At 41.5% G+C, this 23216-nt stretch overlaps 1 protein-coding gene across 2 annotated transcripts in view; it reads right to left on the bottom strand.

The window, feature by feature from the left end:
* The window catches only part of LOC125881864 (guanine nucleotide exchange factor VAV3), a 135677-nt gene that overhangs the window by 96363 nt on the left and 16098 nt on the right, over window positions 1-23216 (bottom strand). For both annotated transcript variants that reach the window (XM_049565263.1, XM_049565264.1), the window contains exon 2: window positions 20648-20764. In XM_049565263.1, coding sequence (XP_049421220.1) covers window positions 20648-20764 — 117 coding nt within the window. The remainder of the gene's footprint in view (window positions 1-20647; window positions 20765-23216) is intronic.

Below are 23216 nucleotides of genomic sequence, written 5' to 3'. Positions count from 1 at the left end.
GAAGTGGGAACAGATTTTCTAAGCAGAGTGCGGAGGATGGAGATTAGCTTTTAGAAACGCCCCCACTTTGAATGACAGCTCATCCACCCACTCCACCTCCACCTCTGGGAAGCAATACAGAGAAGAAAAGACCCCCAACCCCCCGTCATAGTTGGAGCCTTGAGCATCTGGAAAAAGCATCGTTGACACACATACAGTCATCTGCATGGCTTCTGCAGAATCTTTATATTAGAGAAAAACATCTCAGCGAGATCAGAAGAACATAAACGTCCCTGTGAAATCCCATTCGTTGCTGTTAGCTCAGACACGATGGAGAGATGACAGATGCTGCCTCCGGCACCTCATGAAAGATTTAGAAGAAAGTTTTTAAAGATGTGTCAGAGACAGTGATTGCACTTGTTGAAAATAAAATCTCCCTCGCTCCTCTACTTTACGATGAAGTCGGCAGGTGCCCCAGGGAGAATCGCCCTGCCTCGGGGAGATGGTGGACTGCAGAGAGTGAAATAAACATGCAGAATCTAAACATTTCTCCATCTCAGTGCATGGTTGCCCATCTGGAAGACAACTCTCACCGAGGGCAATTCATGTTCTGAATGTAAATGCACCTTGTACAGTCATCTGTAAGCAGGACCCAAGTTTTAGTTCAAGACTGAACTGCACAGTGAGGTTTTTCTGCTATGTTTTGTGAAGTCCAATACTTTTCCCTGCTTGAGGCTGCAAATTGCTGCTATGGATATAAATGATGCATTATTTTCAGCAGGCAGCAGTAAGAACCTCAAGCCTTGTTTCCACCAACACTTTCGGTATGGTACCTTTGGAACCAAAAGTAACACTTCAGATGTGGCACCTAGACCCTAGCTTTTCCACTGCAAGCAGTTTTCTGTCATGTGGGCGGGGTTGTTGTCACTCACTGCTCCGTCCAGCACTCACTGTATATCCTCCTTTATAAATCTGAACCTCGCTTATCGTCCACAGAACGAGGCTGCACGTTGACATTTTCAGAGCAAAATAAAACAGGCTGCAGTGAGAGTCCTCGCCAGGCAAGCACAGGGGTTTAGTGTTACCAGAGCCCAACTTCGCTCCACGCCACTTTTTTTTTTTCTCCAAGTGAGGATTAGAACATATGCAGTTCACATAATCCAGTCAACACTAATATATGTTTTTAAACGCTTGAAGATCCACTCATTACTAAAAGTCTGTGTCAACCAAGAGAGACAATAAAACCAAAGTAATGGTCAAAGTTGTCGCAGTGAAATTCAAGGTGTGCTGATGGATTTGCGGTGTCAACTCATACACTGAGTAACATTACAACTTAACGCTCCATCTTAAAAGTCAAAGGATAACAAGGAGGATCGCGGCCCACCTTGTACACCCTCAAATCACAACTGGCTCCACAGCCACGTGATGCTATATCCCAGCTTGTGGGTACAGAAGACTTCTATCTAGTAGATAACAAATTTTATATGTGGATTCAAAGTTCGGAGAGATATCTCTGTAGGACTGCGACACATATTGTATATGCTCCTGAATCAGGGTCAGAGTCCTGCACCTGGTTAGGTACTGTGTGAGCTGTGTAACTGGTAAAACAACCAAATGAAAGGAAAACAAAACACTGGTAAAACAAATGAAAAAGATGTGCAATCCATGTGTAATATTTTGGCATTTTAATCACTATTGTCAAGCCACAGTTCCTCTTATTTTGAAAGTCAATGACTGTGTTTACAAGGTCTTTAGTATCCCGGCTTTGAGGCTTATCCTGGCTTTGAGCATATCCGGGATATGATGTTTACATGGAACACAGAGAAACCCGGTTATTCATATCCCTGTATACATGATAAATACCAGTAACCCGTTTTCTGATCACTGCATCCTATCTGCGCAGGTGTGTGTTACGTCTTTTACTTCTTTTGTTTACAACAGATTGAGCGGGAAATGTGATATATTTATTATATTTAGAAGTAAGACAAAAATGAGTGGCTTCAAGCGGGCTCAGCGTTAGTAAATACTCACGTCGCATTACAGCTATGGCTCATCCACTTGATCTTCAGCAATGGGAGGAGAGAGCAACAACAAATATTGAATACATCACCTTTGATAGGTATTCAGCTGTCACTGCCACCACGCAGTACAAGGCCGCCATGTTGCTTGTATATCTGGTACGTCACTCTGGCGCCTGCGCACACGGCAGGCAGCCGTCAGAGACCAGGATAAGGCGTATACATGCTCCAGTATCCCGGCTTCTATCGGAGTACTCCAGGTGACAAAACCGGGTTTCTTGAAACCGGGAAAAGGGCATAACCCGGTTTCTGAATTCAGGATACGGTGTTTACATGCACAAACACAAAAACGGGATACTTAAAAAACCCAATCAAAACCAGGATACTAAAGACCTTGTAAACACACTCAATGACACAAGTCGAACCTTTGACCCCGTCGTTACATTTGTCACCGATGTGAAGGACTCCAGCGGTAAAACTTTGCAGCCCAAGGATGAGATGGCAGTCTACATCAAGTAGGATCAAGGAGGAGGGTTTTATGGTGGTGGAAAGAGCGTGAAATGTTTCCTAACCTGGCAGTGAAGGAGACTTTTCCTCTGCTGGATTTGTAATTCAAGAATAATGTGACTATGTATGTTTAATCACGGGTGCAGGTCAGGTCGCTATACTTTTATCAATGGGTGCAGGCGGGTTTGGCTTTGACTTAGACATAATGATGGGTAATAGGTTGGTTCTGGTACTGAGCTTTACGGGTATGGTCGGTGCAGGTTTTCAAAAATGGACCCATGCAGGACTCTGATCAGGGCTGTGATTGAAAGTGCTGGAAACAAATATTTAGCTGATATTCTGAGGCCCCATGTTGTCCTCTGTTGTCAGGAAGCAAAAGCCTTATATGATATTTAGACCACAGAATACAATAAAGCTCTGCGATGACATCAAGTGCAATACTTCTCCAAGTAAACGTGACAATAAACCTTCACTATATTGGCACATATTTCAGTGGAATTCAATCTGTTGTTTCATTTGAAAGAGTTCAGTTTTAGGTCATCCCACAGATAAATATTGTAGATGTAATAAATGATACATTATTTGATTGGCGTGTTTTCTTTTCTCCGACTCAAACAGCATCACATCTGTCAAACCAGATCAACAACACTGACAAGACCAGATCACAGCTCCGACAAAAGGCCAGTGTCAGTCTCGCCAACCAATACATCAGTCCGACCCTATTCTGTGTGATTCAGTCACAGAGAGATGTAGGTCTGTAGTTCCGGGTGGCTCAGTACTGAAGCTGGGGAAAAAAGCTGTCAGAAAGTAGGGCAGCGAGGGGAGGAGGGCTGGTTTGTAGACCTGCACTTGAGTCTTTGTAGTCTTTGATCCTGACCACGGTGGCTTAGCTTCACGTGCTCTCTGACTGGCCCAGACTCAGCAGTGGCCTATAAATACCTGGCACGTCTGCGCGGCCAGGTAACCTCAATACCCTGCAGCACACTAAGATGCAAAGTTCTCACACTAAGCTCGCCGCGAGCTGAATTACTGTTCACCTTGCACTATTTGCTACCAGCAGCATCGACATGTTTTGCATCTGAAATCAGAGTTTTCATTGAGACAAATATTTGTGCTGCAGTGAAAAGACTTAAAACCTCTTTACATTTTTAAAACAGGAACATTTTTCCTTTTGAGTCTTTTCACTGTCAGACTACCTGCAGTGTTTATGTGTTACACACTCAATGGGAGGCTTCCTTTGAACTGGTATGGGGCAAGGATGTATAACACTCTCTGTCTCTTCCTCACACACACACAGTAGACTACAAAATAGGTGAGGATAAATTTTCCCCAGCCAGTTTCCAACTGGATCACCCTTTGGCCTCTTCCCCCCCACCCGTGTTACACACTACCCGTCAAATCCGCACACACACTTCCACTGCTAGGGGCTGGAGCCCGGTCACAGGAAGAGAGGGGTACTTGATCACGCCTCTGACAGGACAACATGGAGACAATCTAAGGAAAGTTAGGAGCACTATAAAATAAAAATGATAGTAAGATGAAACAATTGTCTTGGTCACACACACGTGCCTGCACTTAGCCCCAGAAATACACACCAGGGGAGGTAGTTTTGATTTTGACAGCATCTGCCAGTGTATTGTATCTACACACACACACAGATACTGATTACACCGCTGTACATGCACCATTATACCTGAAGCTAAATTCAAGAGACATCCACACACTCAAACAGAGAGACGCAACTCCAGAGGGGCTCTGTGGTGACCGTTTCCTCTTCCTGTTTCCTGCTGCTTACTGAGACTTGAGATGAGTCAGTCCTCGAGGGAGTCGCTGCTAGCTCACACACACACATGCACACACTAGCACGTAGCCACTCACAGACACTCTCGTATGCAAACATCTTAATCCCACGTTCGCGTTTAAAAGGTCCGTGTGGTATTTTAAATGTCAGAGAGTCCCTGTCAGAGGAATCGCTACACCTTTTTGTAGAATGCGTAAAAAAAAAAGGGGAAATGACTTGTAGCCTTGGTCACACTGCAGCCATACTGGTGCCAGTGTTTCTCCTGTTTCAGCTAATTTCCCAGAAACCCAGTTACAGTAGGGAGGTGTTGTTGCCAAATGCTCTAGTTCTTGTCTTAATCTGTTTCCCCAGTCTCACAGTCCTCTATCTGACATCACAAAGAAGGGTGCTTTCAGGGTGCAACAGAGAAAACATCCATGTGGACGAGGCGGGCTGAGAACAAGTCCACGGGCAGTTAGACCACAATCTGAGCCTTTACCGGAACGAAGTTGGTGTGTGCATGTCTCAGCCTCATTAATGAACTTGTTTTGTTGGCAGAAAAACAGAGATAAAATGCCTCAGTGATGTATCAGTGTATAGTATCATGAAACCAAATCTGATTAAATTCTTTGTCGCTCTTAAAGGTGGTCAAAACAGACATGCTAACACTTCACTCACCCTTACACTGATCTTGACCTTCCCTGCATGCTATATCTTATCTTATCTTATCTTATCTTATCTTATCTGATCTGATCTGATCTTAACACTGAATTGGGAAGAAAACTTTGTTATCTCTGTCTGAAGCTAATCTCACAAACTACTGAGCCTATCAGCCTAATATTTTCTGTGCCCATTTACAACTGGATGCTCAAGGACTTCTTGTGATTGCAGTGATTCACAAATGTTGAAAATATATTGACTGTTTTATACCATCACTAGTCTGAGTGGGCGGAAGTTCGCTGCATAGATCAGCCTCTCATTGGGCGGAACGAGCCACCCGCTGAAGTCCCGCCCTACCACCTCCGGTTGTCATAGTCGACAAACGTCCTTTACTAACTTTTGCAGTGTTTGATCTTGCGGGGATGTAGCCATTTTTCTGCCATGGTTCGCGTCCTGTAGGCGATATATTTGTGACGGTGTTACACCAAAACCTGTTTCCCCACGGCAATATTTTTGCAAGCACACCGTTGCTGTGGCACCGCCAAGAACGACTGTGATTGGTTGAAAGAAATAAAAAAAGCCGGGGCTTTTTTTCTCCAACCTTAAAGTGAGAGTCGGCCCAGCCAGACCTTTCTTTTCTTGAGAAAGGTCTGGTGAGTGAGACTATACCATCACTGACTGCTGACTCCTCTCCCCTCTTGACCAAATAGTAGGGGCTGTAAAGTTTTATCAGCTCGGATGAAAACAACCTTACCTACTATGTTGCAGGCCACATTTCAGCCCATGACTTGGATGATTTGTGATCATTTGTAATTGTGGAAGATTTGTGACTGTGTTAAAGTCATTAAAAATACATTCACCTTCATATTTACATTGTATATGTTTCACATACAGTGCCTTCGCAGCAGGAAAACTTAATCTGCTCTGTGCAACACGCTGTGACTGTCAGAAATAGCCAAAGTGTGCATTTTTTTAGCTTCTGAAATATGCTGCGCCGCGTCTGCTGGAAATACAAGAAGTGTCTCAAGTGGCCGCAGTCAGCGCACTACTTATCCATGTCTGAGACTGTTTATGCTTTATGTTTTAAATGGTAACATTTAATGCATGTGTTTGTAAAGTACTGAGCGTACGACTGGATAAATTAGATTTGGATTAGATGGCATAAGTTGTGAACAGATGTTTTGATACAGTTTTGCTGTAATCTCAAATTACGAAGAATTTCCCAGATTTTGTTTTTATGTTGTTGTGTTTTAATTGCAGAGGCATGCAAGAAAAAGTTTTCTTCCTGAACTCAACATACACAGGGTGAGTTATTGAGTAATTGATATAAAATGGTCATCTGGGGGTGAAGTATTCCCTCAAGCTCTGATGTTGCTGGACATCCTCTTTGTTCATCTTTGTATTTGAGTTAAAAAAAAACAACAACTACCTGATATAGAACAATGTAAAATAGTGTAGGGGCCTGTTAAAGCAACACACGCATCCAAAACAACAAATTCTCTCCACCTATGTCACTATTTTGGTCAGAAATGAGCTGTTATATCTCTCCCCATGAAATACCCCTACATCTGTGGCAACCCAGGTGATGGTTGCCATGGCTAAGACATCCTGCAGGCTCACACAGGGATCAAACAGATGTCTGCCATCATCAAAGAAGTTTCTCTGTGACACTCTGAAACAATCAAAGACACAATCCATCTCAGCTGCTGCTGGAAAGCAGGGAGGCACAGAGCTCTCTGACCGAGCAATCTGCAGTACAGCCAGCACGGGTTGGGTGTGTGCGTTTTTGCACATGTGTGCGTGCATTCACGCTTGAGGAAAGCCAGTTGATTTGAAAAGTATGATTCCAGTGGAAGCTGATGTCATGCAGCCAGTCACTGGGAGTCTGTGGATTATACACAGAGCTTTCAGCACAACAGCTTTAGAGCAAGTTCCATCAAATTGCTTTGGACACACAATAACTCCAAATGCATTGTAAGTGAAAGTATGTGAAGCGTGAACGTTTTTTCAGACACAGCCCCAACACTGGAACTCGAGGTAAATGCACTGTGATTTTAGAGCGAATGTTTCTACAGAAAACAGACGATCCAGATTTTTCTACAGTGACGCCTGAGGTGTGATGAAATAGTATAATGTATTTTTTAACTCCTTTAATAACATAACTTTCTTCTCTCAGACCAAAATAATGAAAGTCAAGGTGGATTACAGACTCTCCCCACACCCAGAGATATGAGTCTGTTAATGCTACAAAATCTGAACTCTGCACATTCATACTGCGAATTCGTCAGTCAAGATACACGTATGCAGACGACACCTCTGTTTACTGATCTGAAACAATCACTTTTGCAACTGATGACATGGTACATGTCATTTCCATTTCCACTGCAAAAAGTTGTGGATGGTACCAATGGAGCCATTCTGTACCGTCCCTATTTTTGGTCTACTCTATACATTGAACACAATATAGTTTAAACGCACATGCACACACAAAACCAAACACATGATTCCCTCCCATCCAGGTGGAGATGATGAAGGTTCATCCCTCACACAACCACCTCTTACTTTATATAATTTCTCAACAGAAACATTTTTCTTATTAAGACAGAAATACAAGTCAAAGGTTTAAATTTCTGACAGACTATTCCCCACATCATGTAAACATTAAAACAGTGGTTCCCAACTGGTTGAGCCGCAGGCCATTAGTTCACGGTCCACATGGTTTAATACATTTGGGATCATACTTGTGTTTGGCCATGTCGTCGAGCTAGTTTGCTGTCTCTGTCAAGTAGCTGTCCGTTAGTCACTCACTCTACAGCAGGAAATGGCACTTCAAAATAAAAGCTATCTCCTGGATATTTAATGTACTGAAAAATACAGTGTGTTTCTATTTTTCAAACTTGACATGTTTGCGAGTCAATTGTGGTCAATTCAGAAAGGACCCATGACCCACTTTTGGACCGCAAACAACCAGTTGGGAACCAATGCATTAAAAATGTTGAGGCGGGATAGCCAATATCATGTTTATGTCTGATGTTGTGGCCTGTTTCTGAGGTGGATTCTGAAAAAGTTTTCTTTCTTTAAGCATATGAAATGCTTAAAATACAAGAAGGAACAATCTACAATAATTGTATGTGGTTTGCTTTTGAATGGTAAACTACACATGTAAATAAATGGGGTTCATTTTGTTTTTCTGGACCTTGGATACGCTGGGCCTTGAGGGAAAAGCCAACAAATACGCCTAACCTTCCAGAGGCCTGATTGGTTGCTGGTCTTGTCATCCTGGTTATATGTGAGGGGGGCTGACTGGGTTTTATCTCATGCATTCTCACTGGGATCAACTGGTGTTCAGTCTGTTGGTCGTGGTTCATTTGTGTGAGCCTCACAGATCAGGTAGGAGAACATGGGCGCTGAATACTCACAGCACGACTATGACAGGTATTCTCTTGTACTTTATAAAGGTACGTTGGAGCAGCCATGCCTCTTACCAGATGTAGGCATAGATGAGTCTCTGCTGAAATACTCTGGCCTTGACTCTAACGCTGTGCTGCAGAGTTACTCTAACAAGCTGGTCAGCACGCTGCTGGGCTATGTCAGCAGGCTGACTGAATTCAGTCCCAAATGCTGTTGGACTTGGAGCATTGGTGATTTCCATGATCATGGAGCTCTGCATTAAGAGCACCACCCAAACAAATGACAACTCATACAGCATGTTCCAACGTGTGTTTGGTGTGGAGAAAGCCTCAGGTGTGCGGGACACGATGTCAGAGTATCTTAGGTGCCATCGCATATTCCTGAACAATAACCAACGATTACAGAGGGAGCTTCGGAGACTAGAAGAGCAGCTGAGCAACCATCTCACCATCCTCAGAAACTCCCTGCTGCATGATGGACAGATGAGCATCCGTGGGTTCAAAATCTGGGTAAATGGAGCCTCCTTTCATCTCCAGATGTTGATCCATGAGGCTCGACTGAATATTCTGACTGGCACAAATGCATCAGACTATGAGAACACTACCTCAGACCATGTTAGTGCAATTGAAGCTGCCATCGGTGTGTATTTGCAGGAACTGGATGATCTGTTAGAGAAATACAAGACTCACAAGACCAGTACCACTGCCATCAGATATTTTTCCAGAGAGTGTGTCCCTGCTGGATGCTCCACTCCAGCACGTTGTATTATAGAAAATGATGAGACAGGTTGCTCAAAATATTTTTATCAGTCTGGACAGAAAGAGCCCTGCACACAACCTGAATTAATTCAAGCTTATATGAATCATGTTTTCTCAAAATATGAACCAATCTCAGGTTTAAAGAGTCATTTTTCAAATATCAAGATCAACCTCAACTCTCTCATCACCCAACATATTTCATTCACTGTGCCATCGGCAGGTTAGTTTAGGGCTGTTCTTTTGTTTCACTCATCATAACTATCACTCATCATGTATGCAAGACACAAAAAAAATAATATTAAGAAAAAATATTGAAGAAAATGTGCTTGTTTTTACAGATTTGTGTACTGACCTGATTGAGATAAAAGATTTCATGTGGAAAGCAAGGTGTTTACTCTCATCTTCTGATTTCTATGTATATTTTTTCTATTTTTGAGCTTTCTGTAAGTACGACAGTAATATAACTGTGACTTGCTCAGTTATATCAAATCATTATGCTCTCTTGACGCTGACACATTGCTCTTTTTCACTTTCATGTTACATGTTTTAAGGTATAAAATACTCGGCTTTGAACAATCTTGTGTCTGAAGTTTGTCTTTGACCAAAAAGTTAAGTTACATTGTTAAAAAAATCTTAAAATAACAAAATTTCCTCAGCTAAACATTAATTTTTATTCAGTCTGAATTGCCCCCTGTTCAGTCTTTTGGAAACAATGTCAAATCAACCTCTTTCTTGCATGATGTGAGAAGTTTTTGTGCATCTTGACATGTAATAAAAAAAAAAAAATCCAATGCTTTAAGGTCCTGTCTGTGTTTCATATATAGCGATATTTCCATCCCACAAAAACTCAGGTGTTAAACCCCACAAAGAATAATGATAATAAACATAAAATCTGTCAGAGAAACGTCTTTTGCACGGCCGTCTGCCAATAAAATCAAACAAATAGTTTTTGCATCTGTTTGATTTTATCTGTTTATTCAACACAGGGCTTGACACTAACTTTTTTCCCAAGGAGCACATGTGCTCCTAAGTTGAAAAAGTAAGGAGCGCACAAAGAACTTTAGGGGCACAATGTAAACTGATCAAATAATGTGTTTTCCGTAATAAACGTGATGTAAATAGACATTTACAAGCAAAATTATTTAATGAATTTGTATACAAAATGTACAGAAAGGTAAAATCATCAAGTTTTGAGAAAGTATTGCAATTTAATTTTGTCTTTAATTTTATTATCTTATATATATTATCTTTGCAATATGATTATCTTATATAATGTTATTACTATCCTAAAACATTTTCCAGGTCCTCTGAAACTCTGCAGAACTTAAGCCTCTTTCACACAGAGCTTTCGCGGCGCCCACCACGGGGTAGGGCGCAGAGGACAGGATTTGGGGGAGTGCAGGCTCGTTCAGGAGCTACAGCTCCATGGTGACTGCTTCCGGGTCTACTTCAGGCTCTACTCTGCTATTGGACGCGCGGCGCCGAGGTGTCGTCACAGCGCGTTGCGGTGAAATAAAAAAAAAATTCAATCAATACCAGCGCAGGCTGGCGGTGCGCGCCACTCAGCTCGGCGGCAGAGCGATGCGCTCTTGCGCCGCGGTAGCACACACACAATGAATGGGTTCGTCGGCGGAGGTCTGCACTTTGCACGCTCTGTGTGAAAAGGGCTTTATTTCCACCCTGCCCAGCAGCGGTACCGTGGCGAACGGTCCCTAAAGGCCTCTACACATGATCAGCTGTAAAACCGCTTTGCGCTGGCTGTCCCATTGTTTGTCTATGGAGAGTGCAGCAACGCCTGACAAAGCAACACCGCTACCCTTGGCGTCACGCATGATATTCATTGTGCCGACAGTGGCTTGGAAAACCGCCCATAACAGTGTCACACGGGGAAGAGGAAAGAGGAAAGAGGGAAGGCAGCTGGAGTTCCTCCAACAGTTGCGGTTAGATTATCATATTTTTTTATTGACAAAAATATAGGCTGCTTCGGCTGATTTTTTTTATGCGCACATGTGCCCCTAAATATTTTTTACAGTTCACACACATCTATTTTTAATGCGAGTGAAACGCTCGCACTGTCGAGCCCTGCAACAGGGCACTGGACAGTCACTGACTGTCTGGCTAAATGTCATCAGCCGAACAAACCAACCTGCCATGCACAGCTGCAGAGGTCTCCACCAATATGGGTTTCTGAAGGCCACATTTGTGTGCCCAAAACACCGCGGACTTCCTGTGCATTTGTATCTTTTGTTCTCAAGATAGAACTGCAACAGCATTTAGACCCTGATGAGAACGTTAGACACTGTACTACAAGTCAGACTCATGAATCTACAGCAGGTGGGTTCACAGATACTTAAGGCTGACGGTTTAATTGCAGGTTTAACCGACTGACACCTACGAAGCTGTAAAGTAAAACCTCCTACGCCACACTTGAAAGACTCCTCTGGTAATCTACTTGAGGACAGCACAGATCTGAGAGGAGACTCCACAGACTAGAGCTTGATTTGTAAAAGAAATAGACCAATATCATCCCGATGTATTGACCATCCGCTACACTGATGTCCTAATGGCAGCTATCAAAATCCAGTCTCCATAGCAATTGTGGACCAGCTTAGCCACGCAGTAAAGATACACCCCAAGTATCCATTAGCACGTAGCAGACATATGATATCAGACCACACAGATCTGCTGGAGAGAGCACGGCTGAAGGACAAAGGAAAGAGATAGCGAGGGAGAGAAGATGGGGGGCTGCATCAGCCTTTAGTGGGTTTCCGTGGTTAAATTTATCACAGTCAACTGAGGAGGAAGACACTAATCAATAAAACCTCTCTGTCTGTCTCCCTCTTCCTTTCCATCTTTGCTCTCCCCTCCCCCCTCTGGCTGTCATTTTCCACCCCCCCACCAAAATAGTCAGCATCTTCATCAGTCTAAAAATGCTGGAGAGCCAGCGGTGGACGATGGTAATGGAGAGGAGCCCACCAGTGCTGAGTTGACATTGTCTTTGTGTGCAGAGGTCCATAGAGAGTAATGCGTGAGGCTTTAAACATGTCCTGCGCTGTGGGAAACTTCTCTTAATAATATGTAATTGTGTTGTCAGCACTCCCCACATTGATGTGAATAAAAATGCAAATTGTTAACCACAGTAAAAGTCTTGCAAAAATGTTAACACGCAGATTCAGTTTGACCTACAGCGTACAGTACATGTGGAGGTTTTACTGTAACAAACCAACTCCAAAAAACGACTCAAATGGTGTGAGGAACATTTAAAGCTTCATCTGCGTCTGATTAACTGCTCATGATATCGGCGGTGAACGCGTGGTGATTTCACTACAGATGGACAAAAAGAGCGCAGCTGCAAAAACCAGAGCATGTAGCATTAATCTCTTATTGCCAGATTATTTACATATGATATGGCTAAATGCATGCAGGTGTGGCATCTCCAGGCCCGTTTAAAGGAAGTTGCGGTGCAGTGAAATTTGCATAGTCTACAGAATGGAATGCAGCAGATGATCTGAGGTTACTTTAGCATGTAGGAATCAGCCCACATGAAGCCCACAGTGTTCATCAATCATCCAAATGTGCTTTGTGTGTCTCCACTGCATGTCTTTAAGATTTTAAGCAGGGTCTTTAATCATTGTTTTCCTAACCTACAACAGAAAAATGGCCCGAAAGAGTGCAATCTCCCAAAACAATTGGAATATCTTTGAATGAATAGTTTGATAAGTTACTTGCACTCTTGCAGAGAGTTAGATAAGAACCTCAACACTAATGAAGCTCCAACTTGTATATACCAGCATCTCTGAAGCTAACTAACATTTTTCATCTTGTTTGTTTAATCTTTGAAAAAACGAATAAATAAAATTTGTAGTTTTTCAGGGGGTATTGTCTGGGGCTGAGTGTCGTTGTCAATGTGACATTGCCATGCAACCAGATGACACTCCTAGAAGCTACTGTATCTTAATTAGTACACACTAGAGTGCTGAGCAAGTTTGGTTATTTTGACAGATCCAAATTAGCTGTTTCCCCCTTTTTCATTTTTATGCTAACAGTCTTAATGCTAATTTAGGCTATCAGGCTGCTAGCAGTAGCTTCAGACTGCAAAGTATCCATAAACAATGGACTGTATTATATCTTAGGAAAAGTTATGTACTCAGTTCATGTGAACCCTCACAAATTAATTTTATACGGGACACTAGCAGCGGTCTCCTGGGTAAAAGTCCTGCATTTGTTTGATCCAACCAACACCCCGACCGCATCCTTACTGTTACCTGCTCAGCCTTTTTTCCCTTTAAGGTCGGTGGCCTTGTGGGTAACCTGTGAGGGTGTCACATGTGCTTCGTCGTGTATGGAGGGAAGCTGCTCTCTCGGGGTGTCATGATGAAGACGGCAGGCGGCAAAGAGCGATGATAGTCAGTACAATTCAGTGTCTAGATGAGTTCAGGGCTGCTGCTCCAGTGTCATGAGACGTTATTGTTTTGTGGTGACTGCAATAAAGCCAGTCTTGGTGAATAGTACCTAAATGCCTCACCGCTAGAAGCTAGTTACCAGCTAATAATGAGCCACGTTGAAATTGATGTTAACAAACCAGCGTGTTCCCAACTACAGTTCGGGGCCGGTAAGCTGTTTCTGAGAGAGGTAACATTACGCAGACTTTGTTGCTCATTATAACACATCACCTGATTTAGTCCTTTGCTCCCATCACATAGCAAAAGACTTATCTGCAGTGCATAGGTCACATGATCACAGCCTACTGACTCATGATTATGAATTATAGTAAATTACTTTTTGTAGGGATGAGTGCAATCAGTGACTCTTGGCAAGAAAAGAAATAAGGATGTTTCCCAAAACTTCAAAAATATTTCTTTTAGTCGTTAAAATAGTAACATATATGATGCATAAACCATATATAGTCTAATAGTCATTTGAAATCAGTATTAGTCATTTCAAATTTGAGTTAATACATACATGGTTCAGTAGAAAAATGATCCAGTCGTCCAAAAAGATAAATAATTCTGTAACACATAAAGGCTCCTATTGCTGTTTTACTGGCACTTATCTGATTTTTTATTGTAATAATTACATTGTGCATTCATTAGGTAATATTCTGTCACACTGTTAAAGATAAACATGTGTGGCTTGATGAATCAGACTCCAGTGAGTCACTTTAACATGCAGTCCTGTGGTCAGTGAACATATCTTACAAACAGTGAATAACAGCAGCACAGCAAAGATAATGTGCTGCTGTTACTGGTTTCAATGTGTGTTCCTAAAATTAAAGTATGCTGCATTATTTAATGGGTCAGTCCATGACGCTCACTTTTTCCCAACTGCTAAGCGACTGTCCATCATGTGACAGTGAGTATGGAAAGCATCTGTCAGCACTTTGACTCTATTTTTGAAAAGAGCTGATACGAGATGACTGGACTTAGCAATAAAATAGAAGTGAGACAGTTAGTCACTCGCTCTGAGGAATGATGATGGCAGCGTGTATTTTCAATCATGTCACAACTGGGGATACATGACATTTTTACACGAGATCAGCTGGGTTACGTCAGCTATATACTCTGTTGTGTTGGGCACAGTAAAATTAAATCCAGTTTTATTTTGTCTCTATCAAATGCCACTACAAGACAAACAGACTTGAAGCAGCGAGAGGATATCATAGCTCCAATATCTTGTCTAAATACTTCATACCATCATCTGTCTCTTTCTCTATGCCAGGTGTGTATCAGTGTGTGTGCATGCCCTGTGCAGCCAAGTTTCTGTTCTCCCTACAGAGCCCACAGCCCTCCATGTGTCTACAAGACAGATGTGCAAACCAGATGTTCCTGCTCTGAGGGGAAAGGGCAACAGACAGACCTGCTGTATTTGTCAGTTTCCCTACTGTTGTGCGGCCTCAGTTTGAATCCAAGAACACCAACAAGTTTTTGTCAGATGTATCGGTGTTATCGCAAATTCAAAAACACAATCTCCTTTTGAGTCTGCTCGTGTTTTCAAGGCCTGAATCTCATGGGGGACTCGTCCTTTAGCGCTGGACTCCTTCCCAGCTCTTAAAGGTGGAGGAGTCGAGACTTTTCGGGCCATATGGTGAAGACTGTCTCATGTGACTTCAGTTCAAAACATGTCCGGTGTAACAGCAGGCAGGAAAATACCTGAAGATTACACAACACAACTGCTGAAGCCCAGAGAGCGAAAAGAGACTTTCAGCATGTTTTTCCTCACACAGACTCTATTAAGACCACCACACAAATTTTAAAATAAACAGACATGGTTGATGTTTTATTCAGTAGCAGGTCCGGCAGCTATTTTTAAAACAAAAAAAAAAAAGAAGAAGAAGCTGGAACTGCAGGTGAGTGGCAGCTTCCCCCATCCTCTCCTCTCTTCACTCCATTAGCCTCTGCAGAGCCAGCCAAGCGAGGATTACGGGGCCGGCTTGCTGTCTAATTTCAGAGATGTTAAATTCACTCTGGGCAATGTGGGATTCACTCAAGAGAGTCATCAAAGTGTTGTGCTCGAGCAAACTGAAATCACTGAGGGAAATGAGGAATAAATCGGACACCACAAAAAGTGGAAACAAGGCTGTGCTTGGAGACTGTTCATGGAGAAACTGAGATTTTTTAACCTCACTCGGTTACCAAGTATTGACAAAAGGCCATTCAGTGTCAAGTTATGGTCAAAACTCAATAAAGGATCTGGCATTTATAGTTTGGGGCCAGTGGAGGAAGAAGTATAGTAAGTATAGTACCAAAAGTAGAAGAACTCATTATCTAAAATGGCCCATTTCAAAATATTATAATTATATATGGATTATAATCACTGATGCATTAATGTGTTCCTCACTTTAATGTTGCAGCTCGTAAAGATGGGGCTTATTTTAATTATTTACATACGGCTGGGTAACTTAAATGTCTAACGTATAGGTTTCAGTGGCATGTAGCAGTGAGGCTGCAGATTGCAACCGACTGAAACTCCTCCTGATGCAAAAATGCGAAAAAGCAAATGGCCCTATCAGATCAGATCAGATCAGATCGATGGAACAGAGGAGCAGCTGTTTGTAAGTGAAAGGAAACTTTTCAGAGCGCAACAAATGTTAAGTTTCACTTTCACTGTGCCAGGCATTAAACTACTCCGTCCGTGACCAGAGTACATGTATAATGAATAACTGAATGGTAGGCTTTTTCCAGCAGCACTCCTAATGAACGGTGCAGCTCTGAAAATAGAAAATCAATACATGGCAGCAGATGTTGTTATAGTGACGGGCTGCCACAAATAAATGAATGTCTGCGAAACCCTGCAACTAAGCATTTTTAAAAAAACCTACTGCATACTTGTTGCTTGTGGGCAAATAGTTAAGCTACGCCGTGCTAATGGTGGCACGCGTGCCTGAGGTTCTAAGGTAACAAAAACACAATCAGTACGTTTACATGCACAGTTATAGCTCGAGTAGGCTATTTAATTGGACTACTGTCCTTGTCCCAGTATACAAGCACGGGAGGGGATTCCATTTATTGACTGTCCGACTCTGCTATGATTGGTGGCAATGTGCCCCCTCTCAGCTTGGTAGACCTTTTAACGGTTGACCTATTACGTCACAGACCATACAATCGACAAACAAGTTAGCTACGGTTCTAGTGGCAAACTTTTCAGCTCAGTTCATTTCGACCGTCAAACAATGCATGGCTCTGGATGTAGATTTCACCAAGTCCTGACCGGCTTCTCTTTCTGTTACACATTTAATGCTTTCATCTTCCAGGTCAAAGCCCGGGGCGAACACTATGGAGCATGCGCCAAACACCTCGGCCAGTTTGGATCTGATTGACTGCATATGCAGGAGCAATTTGACTCCCAGTCACATTATTCGGTGTTAGTCCGACTTTGAGAAATTCCATTTAGTACAATTTCAGTCAAACTAACATTTACATGTGTTATAAAAGTCCAGTTTCAGTTGGACTAACACAATAAATCGATTTTTCTCTGAATTCACGTGAACATACTGAATGACTTAGTTTCATGTGATTACAAACTGATGAAAACAAAGTTATGAATATTCCAATTCTGTCAGTATATTCCCCTAAATCCTACACACTGGACCTTTTAATGTATACTAAAACATTTTAATTTATTAGTTGATTTCTATTTTGTATTAATAATGTAAATCTATGGCGACTAACTAAAGCTTTTTTTTTTTTATCAATTTGCAAAAACTACAGTATTTGCTTCCTAACTGTAGGAATGTTGCCTATAAAATAGTGAAAAATTGAAAACACTGAAGTACAAGTACCTCAACATTGAACTTAAGTGCAGTACCAACTTGGCACCACTGTTTGGGGTACCATCAATATCAGAGTAGTTAGTAATCTATTCTCAAAACAGATTTGTTGGACAGAACTGTAACAGAATATGTAAAATATCAGCATTTGTAGGAATACATTTTGCTTTCTTGTGTTAGATATTCTTAAGTTGGTTAAATAGGAAGCTACAGCTAGCAGCCTGTTAGCTTAGCCTAGCAAACTGGCAACTGGAAACAGCTAGCCTGGCTCTGCCTAAACAAAAACTACCTACCAGCACCTCTAAAGCTCACAAATGAACACATTTTATTTAGTATGTTTGATCTGTACAAACCAGCCAAAATATTGTCATGTGTTAGATATTCTAATTATATGGCCGTTAAATAGGATGCTACAGCTAGCAGCCTGTTAGCTTAGCCTAAACTGGCAACAGTGGGAGACAGCCAGCCTGGCGCTGCGCTAACAAAAACTAAAGCTCACTAATGACCACATTATAGCCTATTAGTGTGTTTAATCTGTACAAAAACAACCCAGCCAAAATACAGTCATGTGTTATATTCTCATTATGTGTCTGTTAAATAGGAAGCTACAGCTAGCAGCCTGTTAGCTTAGTCTAGTGAACTGGCAACAGTGGGAAACAGCTAGCTTGGTCCTGCACTAACAAAAGTGCCTACCAGCACCTCTAAAGCTCACAAATTAACACATTATTAATCTGTACAAAAACAAACCAGCCAAAATATGGTCATGTGTAAGATATTCTCATTATATGAGAATAATAATAAACAGGAAGCTACAGCTATCGGCCTGTTAACAGCACAATGGGAAACAGCTAGCTTGGCCCTGCACTAACAAAGCCTGCTATGTTTAGTGTTTTTACCTGTACAAAAACAAACCAGCAAAAATATAGTCATGCATTAAATTCCCATGTAAAAACTTCAAGTAGTTGTTTTTACACTAAGCTAAGCTAACTGGCAGCTGGATGTAGCTTCATATTTAGTCTGCAGACAGTGGTATCAAAAAACATATTTGTTAATTGAATTTAATGATTTAGAAGTTCTTTAGACTGATCCGACAAGGTGTTTTCCTGACTATGTTTTTATAGCCTGTGTTTACATTTCAAGTAGCAGCTTTAGCCTGTAAAGCCCTGCATCTGTGTTGCTTTAAAATGCATACAGGGGCTGACATTTGAATAGAAAAGCACATGAAAGCAAAATCACAAGAGTGAGCAAATCTACAAAGCTCCTAACAGTAGGTTTTTTTGGGGGTTATTCAGGAGTAAGGATAAAGATTTGTATTTGCATACTCTACAATAATTCACTGAGCCAATGTTGGTCCTTCAGTAGATTTTCTCTGAAAATATTTCCCTACCAGGCTGAAGAAAGGAACTTGCCAGCGGTCCAAATATGTTTTAATTATAGATGACTTAATGAATAGATGACTAAATTCTCTCGGCTACTTAATTCAGCTCAGCACAGCAGCAAAGATGCATGTTCAAGTAGGGATAAAAGGTGCTGTTGACCATATCTAAAGCTTTTCTCAGTCTCCCTTTATTCTAAGAAATGTTTTTTATAAGATCTGCAATGCATCGCACTCTAAATGGCTTTTTTTATACTTATTACATCATTAAGAGTTCATCTGACGGACTGTATTAACATAATATGTTAATGATGAAATTATACCATCATTTGTAAGTCAAAGGCTTCATTACATGAGTGTTTTTCACTGGATATTAGACAATTCGTTTTTCACATTTTAAGTTACACAAACACCAAAATAATCAAAAGCCAGTCTCTGCTGGGAACACACACGTGATTTTGCCAATGCACAGATACACTGGAAAGTTTTATACAAATGAACAGATGGCTTATCTTGGGAGGACAAGGTGGTGTGTTGACTCATATTCTACAAAAGTTTGCCACTTTTCAGTTGTGGCAATTTCACATGCCTTCATTTCACAAGTTACCTTTCGTAAACGTTTCTCTGGTAGTTTTTTGCTGTGAAAAGGGAAGTCCAACAGATGAATGTATAGGGGTAATTTTTCATTCATCAAAAAATACCTAAAAGTCTGCTCACCTTTAACTGATGGTTAGGGTTTTTTTTTCATAATCTGGGATGTGGTTTCATGTTGTTGGTTTCGTTGTCTCATAATAGCCACATTAAAAAATGCCAGCCACTGGAAACCAGCAGAAGTGTACTGTTCCTTTTTATTAGAAATCCGCTATTAAAGTCTGTGTTTCACTTCTCATATGATGGATATGATCCTATTAATTTGCATTAATGTGGGGCTGATTAAATTCATGCTGCGTATTTTTTTTCATCTTAGCTGATTGCAATATTAATAACTGATGTTATTATAACTGCTGGTGTCACTGGAGTATTTTTAGCATCCCATGCTGCTCCGAATGCCACTTCTTCGCATATTTTATCACAATTAAATGAAGGACGATGACAGCTTGTCAATCGATAACGTCTCTGTGTCTTCCAATGTTTCTCCCACTGACACATACACACACATTTTAAGGTAGCGTACGTGACCCTGTCCTCTCATAAACGCCTAATACCATGTGCACCAGGGTCTGTCAGCATCCCCTCTCTTTCTCTCTCTGATTTCTGAGTAAATCTCCTGGGGACTTCACGAGGGCAGCAGCAGGGCTGTCAAAGAGCTGCAGACAGCTTCACAGCACTACAAGCAGAGTCCTATCAAAGTAATGAACCCGAGGCCAGACTTTTAACCCCTCATAAAGTCTGCACGCTGAGGCGTATTCACTATAATGAGAGGAAGTGATTAAAGAGCTGGGTCATGTTGCTGACTTCAGCTTTGGCTTGGAGTTTGGGAGCATGAGGAAAGCTGCAATATGACCTAAGACTGTGTTGAATTGCACCAGGAATGTGATCTACTAACGGCACTGGAGACATGATCCAGAGGCCACTGGAATAGTTATAGTGAGAGGATGAACTAAACACAGATTAAGCACACTGGATTACAGCTTTTATAAATCTTTGCAAACAGAACCACAAGCACTGGATGCACCAAGACCTTCATTATAATTTAAAAATCCACTTATAAATAATTTTGACTAAGTTCCATGATTTCCACACAAAGACAAGAGTGGGCGTTAAAGCACATTTGACTAATTCAATTCGGTCTTTGGGGACAGCTGGTGAACACAGTGAGGGTGGACGCCGGCTGTCGTTACCAGGAGCCAAGCCTCCACCTCATTCTGTTTTCACCGAGCAACGGTGCCTTACCTTTCCAAAGTCCCTGACGTCAAAGAGGTCAAAGGCCTCGAACATCTCGCTTTTCTTCATGCCAAATTCCTCGCTGCACGCCGCCAGGAAAGTCCTGATATTCTTCAGGCACAGGAACTGTGGTAGGAAGACAGAAAGGGTTCATCTGTAAGTGAGTAATGTGTTATATTTCATGTTCAAAGAGCTGGATGTATATTTTTTCACTGTACGGCTTCAGATAGTGCTGTTTTTCTGTTCTGACTGCTACAGTAGCTTTCTGGCTGTCTAATCAGGGCGCGCAGCCGAGGACCTGCTAGACACACTGGAGGACAACAGCTCTGAAAGATAGATGAGTCAGTGTTTATAGGCACCATGAGAGCTTCTTGTTTCATTAATATGATGTATTTCCTGTTGAAATAGGACAGTGGAGTGATGCGTAATTAGGAAGAGATAATTCAAGACAGAGATCTTATTCGCTCCTACTGGTACAGTATGATGTAACCACTAAGATTATATCTCGCCTCATATTTGCAGGTTGACAGTGCAGTACCATTGTAATTTACTCCCACTGTGTTCTTTTGATTTTTCACCTCTCTGTTTACAGATGGCCACAAATGTTCAGTCTGCTCACAATGGTCTAATTAACACTGAATTTGGCAAAAAGCAAATCAGTACAGTTGAGACAAAAAAGCAGCCATGACTGCAATATTCTTTCATTGTGGTTGTATTTTTGATTCCAAAACCTACATGTATGGATGGACTACTGAACGGGCCTACTGGGCACAGACCCAGGGGCCCAAAGTGTCAGGGGCCCACCTGGCCTTCACCTGCAAAATGTCACTCAAGCGATACCGACCTGGAAGAAACTCAAAATGACCACAAAGAGATGCAAAACAGCTGCACAGAGACCCACAGGGAGTCACAAAAACTACGATAAGAGACAAAACAACTAACAAAATGACTACAAAGAGACACAAAACAACTACAAAGAGAAAAAAAACAACTCCAAAGACATCTACAATGACAGCAAAGAGACACAAAATGACTACAAAGAGACACAAAACAAGTACAAAGAGACTTAAAGGGACTACAAAGAGACACAAACAATTACAGATGGACTCTAAATTACTGCAGAGATACAAAACAACTACAAAGACACTCAAAATGACTACCACAACACACAAAACAACTACAAAGAGACACATAACAAGTACAGACAGACTCAGAATGACTACAAAGAGACACAAAACAACTACAAAGACACTCAAAATGATTACAAAGAGACAAAAAAACTCTGCAGGTTGAGGCGAGATATAATCTCTACAAAGAGACACAAAGAGACACAAAACAACTCCAAAGACACTAAACATGACTAAAAAGAGACAAACTACAGAGACACAAAACAACTACAAAGACACTAAACATGACTAAAAACAGACAAACTACAGAGACACAAAGAGACACAAAACAACTACAAAGAGACACAAAACAAGTACAGACAGACTCTAAATGACTACAAAGGGATGCAAAAAACTACAAAGACACTCAAAATGACTATAAAGACACACAAAACAACTACAAATAGTCTCAAATGGACTACAAAGAGACACAAAACAACTACAGACACTCAAAATGACTATAAAGACACAAAACAACTACAAAGACAACGATGACTACAAAGAAACTCAAAATAACTACAAAGAGACAGAGATAACTACAGAGAGATGCATAAGGACAACAAAAAGAGGCTAAACAACCATAAAATCTGTGTGTCTTGCTCCTGTGTAGGAGAGGTGGTGGGGCCCTCTGCTTGTCTGTGCCCTGGGCCCCACTGTCTAATAATCCGCCCGTGGCTACATGATGTTGTGATGCCCTTTCAATCAATACATCGATCTGTCTCTGTAGGTGTAACTCTACTCTTTATTTGTTCACCGCTCATTTCTCCTGCCCAGTTCTAAGAATGTCACCAGTGTCATTGTGAGCATATTAGCATGTCGGTGTTAGCATTAAGTGGTCAAGCTATGTATCAGAAAAAGAATGAGAAACAGTTTTTGGCCGGGCAGGTTTGCACATACAAGGAATTTATCTCCGTGATTTGATGCAAAACAATAAACACAATTGCAACAGTGTTCCTAAATCACCTCAAATATGAATGTGATATTTCTGCACTGCTATCTATATATGTGACCAGACTGTAAACCCAAACACTTTCACAATAAATACAGGGAATTCTGTTGCAGTCAATTACATGTCTTAATTCATCCCGTTGTTTTGACACTTTTATGTCACAATTTGAGTCATGGACTAATTTACATAGAAGATAACAAGGTTGTTACTAACCATAAAGCAACACGATGTACAAAAGGTCAGGGAGTTCTTCCTCAGCTCCTTTTTATACACTGTGAGCTTAATTACAGCTGAGCGTGCACCTTGACCCAGGAAAACAGAATCAAACAATCAATAAGAAACTCCTCTAATAAACAAGGTCATTCACTGAGTGTGTTTTCTGCCTCGTCTGCAACCTAAATCTAAATCTCGCTAATGATGTTAATGGGGCTTCATCCAGAAACGATTAATCCAAATTATGCAG

Source organism: Epinephelus fuscoguttatus, linkage group LG21, assembly GCF_011397635.1.
Source record: "Epinephelus fuscoguttatus linkage group LG21, E.fuscoguttatus.final_Chr_v1".
Lineage (NCBI taxonomy): Eukaryota > Metazoa > Chordata > Actinopteri > Perciformes > Serranidae > Epinephelus > Epinephelus fuscoguttatus.
This window is presented reverse-complemented; position numbering and strand designations above follow the sequence as displayed.